Source organism: Onychomys torridus, chromosome 1 (genome assembly GCF_903995425.1).
Source record: "Onychomys torridus chromosome 1, mOncTor1.1, whole genome shotgun sequence".
In the NCBI taxonomy this organism is placed as follows: Eukaryota; Metazoa; Chordata; class Mammalia; order Rodentia; family Cricetidae; genus Onychomys; species Onychomys torridus.
The window spans coordinates 180,031,918-180,039,317 of NC_050443.1; the positions used below are offsets into that span (position 1 = coordinate 180,031,918).

Here is a 7,400-nt window from a genome sequence, read left to right on the forward strand (position 1 = left end):
GGTGCACCCTCTGTTACGTCTACACTAGAGTCAGAGTTCTCCCTTATGAGAACCAAACAGAAGATGAGTGCTTGAATCCCATCATCTCCCTATTCCTAGGACAGAAGGAACTTCAGAAAGAGGTATTTTATAGATAAATAGAGCAGCAGCAAGAACAAATGGCAAAACAGAGGGGTAAAAATGAGAAGGGGAAATCTGAAAAGCAGAGAATCATTCAAACACCTGATAGTCTGTACTTGGTTCTCACCGTGAAGCTTACTGCCTCCAAAGACCGACTTTGAGTATCCAGGCTTTTTGTGAATCACCACTAACTTCTGTCTCATCCAGTCTGAACACCTTCCTTTTCCAGTATCTGTACACTAGCTTATTTTGTGCTCAGGAGGAGTAGAACCGGAGGAAACGGGTTCATAAATCCATTTGTAAATGGTTTTTATTGTATTTATGTGTGAGTGTGAAAGTGTGTATACAGTGAGAGTGTGCTGATGCTCTCAAAGGCCAGAAGAGAGTGTCAGATCCATGGAGCTAAAATTACAGGCTTTTTGTGAACCACCCCACATAGGTGCTGGGATCCAAACTCAGGTCTTCATGATAGAGCTGCAAGTACCACTGAGACACCTCTCCATCCATCCCCATAAATTCATTTTTAGTGCATTGATTTATTGAGGGGGGTAATGTGCATTGCACAGAGTGTGTGTGGAAGTCAGAGGACAACACTAGGGAGACTGTTCTCTCCTTCCTCTATGTGAGTCCTAGGATTTAATTCAGATAGTCTTAATGGCAAGCACCTTTTAGCCAGATGAGCCTTCTTACTAGCTGTAGTGATATATTGTGTATCAAATAAACTTGCCTGAAGATCAGAGAACAGAGCTAGCCACTAGATTAAACACAGAGACCAGGCAGTGGTGGCACACACCTTTAATCCTAGCACTCAAGAGGCAGAGATCCATCTGGATCTCTGTGAGTTCAAAGCCACCCTGGACTACATGAGATTGACTCAGTCTAGGAAAGAAACAGAGCCAGACAGTGGTGACACCCCTTTAATCCCAGCACTAGGAAGGAAGTGAAATGGCGAGGTGGGAAAAGGCATATAAGGTGTGAGGAAACTAGAGCCTTTTGACTGAGAACTCAGATGCATTCATTCTGAGGATTCATGGAGACAGGATCTCACCTTCCATTTAGCTTGAGGATTTGGTAGTGGTGAAGTTTCTCTAGTGGCTTATTCCTTTGTCTTTCTTATCTTTCAGCATTTACCCCAATATCTGGCTCTGGGTTTTTTATTATAAGACCTTCTAGGATTTGTGCAACTACTAGCCATCCATAAATCCATTTTAAAGTGATCTATATTCAGCAAAAAATAGCTTATGACTCTGTCATTAATGTTTTAAAATGTTCTGCATCTTATTTATTGGTCCATGTATTGCATGGTTTTAGAATTTTCCAAGCTATATGTGGGAAATGTTGATAAAATGCTGAACATTAGATATTTATCTACTTTCATGACAGCATAGAAACTCAGCATGAATTACTTCACTTTACTTTTATTTTGATGGACTTGAGGATTTAGGCTCCTGCCCTTGGGAAGACCTTAGTACCATAGGCTAAAATGCTAGCGTCATGCAAATTGGGGGCAGAGGGTCACAGAAAAGCCAGCATGAACAGCTCATCTCTAGAATTAGTAAAGCTGATGAAATCTAGGTTGGGCACTAAGTTTTTTCTAGGAGTGACTCTAGATAGATGCATTAATCCCACAGCTGGATACTGTGCAACCAATGTAATATTTATTATGTCAAACACACTACAAGCCCCAGCCTGAGAAACCTCCACACTGACTCAGCAACAAAGACATCTTACACATTATAGTAAAGAAATCAATGTGTGGTCATAAATCCATTACAGACATGCCTTGGGAAACACAGGAACTCCTAACCTTTCTCTGTGAGGGATGAACATTGTGTCCTTCCCCATCAAGTTATGTTCATACCTGGGTGCCCTTGGGGCCAGTTCCTGGCCTTGCATCTAAAACACTCCTGGATGGATGTTCAGGAATACAAACCAAAGGTGGTTGATTAGTTCACAGAGAAAATAAACCTGAAATGAGCTGCCCTGTAAAAAGATCAGCCTGAACATCCATCAGGGCAGAAGCTCGAAAAGGCTACATCAATTGGAATATTGTTACTTCTCTGTCTCCTATGGCTGCTGCTCCTGGGTCCCTATTGCCAACACATATTGAAATACTCCTCTGTCGATTTGGTAAGATAAATCTATTGATCACATTCCAGAAGTGAGGCCTGCTGACAATGCTTGCAAAAAGGATTGGGAAGGATGGCTGCTGCCGAGTTCCAAGCTGGCTCAGTTCCCAGCTTTGTTCTTGACTCACTTCCTGCAGAAGCAGACCTGCTTACTTGCCTTAGGCACTTGATGCTAACCAAAAACGAATTATGAAATTCAATTTCTACGTATAAGCCTATGCATATTTCCCTGAAACCCATCTCTAAGAGATGATTTTGCAAGTCAGTTTGGCAAACTACTTCTAAATAGATATCACATTGGGTAGCAATTAATTTGTTGTTGTTCAGCTGGCAGTTTCACAACTTGCAAAGATACTTATAAGCACATCCTAATTCACCACCCTCTTTAGGTTCCCCAGAAAACCTATACAAATGTTTAAATTTTTAACTTAAGTCACTGCATGACAAACTGGTGGCAATCTATCTAGGTTAAGAGGGACACTTTCTTCCCACAGTTGGTGTGGCCTTAAACTAATCAGGGAACATTTTGTATTTTTTAATACCTTGACAATAAAGTCTTAGAATAGTTCATGATGGGTAACTTTATAATACAGTTCAACTACATAGGAACCGATTGAAGAAACTGCTGAATGAATGCCCAAATATTCTAATTGTTGAGGACTGATAGAGTATTCCTCAGCTGTGGTGTATAACTCACTGTCAAATTCAAGTCCAGATTCTTAACAATTTCAGTAGGTACAAATGAAGACTCACAAAGGCATTTCTGAGCAGCACTAGAAAATGGCCATCCTTAAGGTACTGTACTTAGGCTGCACATTAAAGTCCCCAGAGGTGTTTTTGAAAAATGCAGACTCTCAGGCCCCATCTCAAGTCAATCAGATTTCGGGGAGAGGGATGTTGACAGGGATTAGGCATCAATGTATTTTGTTTAGTTTGGTCTGGACTTCTAAAATCCCTGGGGGATTCTAAGAGCAGCCATGGCTGAGAACCAGCAATGTCAACAAAAAGAACAAAATCAACTACACCTCTCCCTAACTAATCCCACTTCTTCCCCCATTTCCTGTTCTCTCCACAAGTGCCCATCAAAAGCATGCTCTGGCTTTGAGCCTCAACAGGAAGCACAAAAGCCCATCTCTGGGATGCCTAACAAATACAATCGTTTGTAATATTATGTGTGGAGATGAGCTGCATCATTGGCAAATAGGTTATCCATGCTCTAGTCTCTAGATAAAGCTCAAAATCAGTCAGGTGTTACTGCCAGAGGTACTTACCATCTCCCATCTTAACCTGCTTCAACTTTTCTCCTAACATCACTTGCCCAGTCTATGGAATGTAATCCAGGAGCTACTTAAGACTTCTAGAACTGCCTAGCCCAATAGCAAATATTCTTGCTGTAGATGTGAGCCTAGTCATTTAAACCTTGTCATTTTAGTAGCACTTCTCCTCTTGTACAGCACTCTGATAAATGAGCTAGTCTCTTTCCAAAAGTAATAGAAGGGGAAACCTAGCTGGAGAAACACTACAACACCACAGATTTTTCTACAGACACTAATTCCTACCATACATTTCACAGGGCCTGGGTTAATAGCAGGATTCTATGTATCCTTTCCAAAAGTTCCTTCTCTCACTACCCCAGTGACTTTTCAGCATTCATTATTGAGGCCCTTATCCCAGGCACATTCCTCTTTAACAGAAGTCTTGGGAGGTTAATGTGCTGATCACCAGCCCAGGTTCATGCTCAACAATTTTCATCTGTTCCCACAACCCTGAAAGGGATCAGCATTTGGACTATGCATCTTGTGGATGGAAGCTTATTTTTCTGTGCTATCCTTAAGTAATCTTTTTCCAGCCCTTGGCTTCTGGGCTGATATGTTGCAAGAGTCTCCAGGGAGCAGGTGCTGAGCAGTCAGATGGCAGCTGTTGATCTGTTGAAATTCAGCAATTAGAGGCTGCAGGAGAATGCTGTGCCACACAGCTTACATTGAACATTCACAAAGCCAAACATTTGAGCTTCCGTCTTGTGGTAAACACTGCACACACACACACACACACACACACACACACACACACACACACACACAATGTCTATCCTCATGGACAGGTACACGTGTCCTTAAGGGAATCACATCTTTCCCCCTTTGCCTATCCCTTCAGTGATTAATTCCTCTTATGTATCCCAGGCTGGCTTCAAATTCACTGTGTAGCCCAGGATGACCATGAACTCCTGACCCTTCTTCCTCCATCGCCTGAGTTCTGGGCTTGCAGGAATGTACTGTCATACCCTGTGTTGCAGCAACTGAACTCGAGGATAACTGAATTCTCTACCAGCTGACTGCTTCCTTCATCCTTTCAATAGTAGCTGAGGAGTTAGAAGGAGACAAAAGCGACACCTCCTGAAAGGTACTTGAAACTGGATTTGTACTACAAATTCAAATGGTTTTAAAATGAAAATATTTTTGGAGCATAAAGGTCTTATTCAGGAAATGTTGAATATGTATTTGGGATACATATTTATCTGAAATAATAGAGACTCCAAAGCTCAGGTTGACAAAACAATGAGTTACTATATCTCAGCTGGGGTCTTTTAAAAAGATAAGCTGAAAATCTTCACCAACCCCAGCACCACAGTTAAATCCCACCCACAGTGTAAGTGTGGAAGAAAAAAAAAGAAAAACTTGCTTCTGAATTATTTTTCTGACCCAGAGAAATAGCTGTGTTTTGCTTTCAGGGGTCAGAGGAAGAACTGATAAATCTGCCTCTTTCTCCCCAGGCTCTTCTACTCCAAAGACCACCTAACATTTTACAGAAACACAAAAACCAGACAGATAGACAAGAGGACTGGGTGGGAATTTCTCACTGTGTTGGCTTAACTCTGGTGCTGGGAATTAGGTCTCATGTGGGACTAAGGGATATGAAATGAAGCTCTCCAGCTCAGGTCTGGCACGGTGACATCAGATGACCACACTGACAGTCATGCTCTGGCCATGGGGCACAATCTTTCGAGGCCAGGAGAGCAGCATTTTGCGCAGCTCCTCTCTGAAGCTGTCGTGCAGCCAGGCATAGATGAAGGGGTTGTAGCAGGCGGAGCTCATGGCCAGCCAGTGGCAGAGAAGCTGCACCAGCCCGAAAGCATAGGGGTCGATGGCATGCGGGTCCAGGTCCCGAAGCAGGTTGAAGATGTGCAGCGGTAGCCAGCAGACGGCGAACACCACCACTACCACCACCAGCAGGCAGAAGGTGCGGCGGCGACGCGCTCGGTCCCAGTCAGCTTGGCTCTGGGTCACGCTTCCAGGCACCACGCGGTTCCGCAGCTTCACCGACACTCGGGCGTAGGACAGGAGAATGGCCAGCAGGGGGAGCAAATAGGTGCCCAACAGCAGCCCCCAGGCATAGAGCTGCCGCTGCCGCTCCTGCGAGCCCCAGAACTCCTCGCAGAGGCGGACGTCGTGGGGCTTAAGCTCTACGTGGTAGGTGTGCACCGCGGCCGGCAGCGCCAGCACCGCGGATAGCGCCCAGATGCCCAGTACTGCGTAGGCGCTGAGCCTCAGTGAGATGCGCCGACGTAGCGGGTGCACCAGAACGACATAGCGGTCCAAGGCAATTGTGGTGAGTGTGAACACCGATACGTAGACAGTGACTGGCTGCAGGAAGAAAACCAAGTGGCACAGGCCTCCACCGAACACCCAGCCGCGAGGCTCAAAGGCATAGGCCAGCGTGAGCGGCACGCAGGCGGCGCACATGAGCACGTCGGACAAAGCCAGGTTGCCGATGAGGAAATTGGTCACGTTGTGCAGCTTGCGCACGCGCGCGATCACCAGTACAAGCAGGCAATTGCCCACCAACCCCACGACCACCACAATGCTGTACAGCATCACGATCAGCCCCTTCAGCTGGTGCACCAACTGCAGGCTCTGGAAGGGCATGACTGCTGCAGCTTGGGGAACGGTGGCCGACCCGTTTCCCTCAGAGATCTCTGCGCTCTGGTTGGCTGGAGTGGAACCGGCTGAGGGCAGCCCTGAAAACAAATCAGGATCCCCAGCGGTTCCAGGGGGCAGTGAGGTCATGGCCACCTGTCCAAAGGTAATCAAAGTTGTCATTTTCCATCTTTCATCCACCCTTCATATACCCTCCCCCCATCACCCAACTCCTCTCTTTGGCATAACTGGCCCCAGAACATCAAAAGCAATAAATGCTGTCCTTCCAGCTCTATAAAATAAACCTAGCACAGTGGTTTAAACAGCTCCTATTCGTGAATAGCTCTCACGGTCCAGGAAGGCAGACCTGAGAGCTGGTCCTACCTGCTAGGAGGCTTGGCTGGAAAGGGCTCTCAAAGGCAGGCGCAAACTGCCTGCTATCCCTCGGGGGTTCTCAGCTCAGATGGCCACTCACTCGGGTTGCTCTCTTCTACTAGCGAATCCAGGAGTTCCTAGTGGACCAGCAGCTTTTGAAGGATCTGGGAGCTCCTCCTCTCTCCCTCTTCCCCCACTCCAGCTCTTCCTTCTATGGAAGATGGGGGTGGAGCATGCTGTCCAACTCTGTGCTTAGAGAAAGGGGGCAGCGTGTGTAGTAGGGATGGAGCCAGAAAGGGGGCGGGGCCAGGAACCTGGGCCCCAAGCTCCAGGGGTGATCTCCACTGCGGAAGTGTGCAGTGGCCCCGGAGGAGCTGTTCCAGAGGGGCGTGTCTCAAGGAAGGGCAGAGAAGGTGTGGGAAGAGCCAAATTGTGAGGAGGACCACCAGATGTAGTTTCAAGAGGCAAAGGGATGGAGAGAATGTGGGGATAGAGAAATTTAGATTCACTAGGGAGTGAAAGGAAGACCAGGACAGGCCAGCTCCAGATCCTGCAGTCCTCCAACTGCAGTTGACAGAGTTGCTAGAGTGGGATGGGGAGTCTAGTATGGCTTTATTATGCTGAGCCTGGCGCTGGTCAGGGATCTTAGGGCTGTGGCGCTGCAGCGGACCATTTGAGACTTTTGAACTCACTGTGGCCCCAGGTCTCCTCGGACAAAGGGAAAAATTCAGAACCATGGGCAGCTCCCCGGGAACAAGTAGAGTAGTGTGTGGGTACTGTGCGAGGGGGCACTGGACAGACAGTCGAAATAACTGCAGCTCTGTGGGTCTGAGGCTTGCTCCCTGGGCTGCCGGCTCAGAGA

The 7,400-nt window shown here is 46.7% G+C and overlaps 1 protein-coding gene across 1 annotated transcript; it reads right to left on the bottom strand.

Moving 5' to 3' along the window:
- Positions 1–1,301: 1,301 nt before the first annotated feature.
- On the bottom strand, positions 1,302–6,677 carry Prlhr (prolactin releasing hormone receptor). Its single transcript, XM_036176487.1, has 2 exons — positions 6,548–6,677; positions 1,302–6,319 (listed from the first exon to the last, which is right to left on the bottom strand). Exon 2 carries the CDS (start codon positions 6,311–6,313, stop codon positions 5,201–5,203), a length of 1,113 nt encoding a protein of 370 aa, XP_036032380.1. The 5' UTR covers positions 6,314–6,319; positions 6,548–6,677; the 3' UTR covers positions 1,302–5,200.
- Between the last annotated feature and the right edge of the window lie 723 nt (positions 6,678–7,400).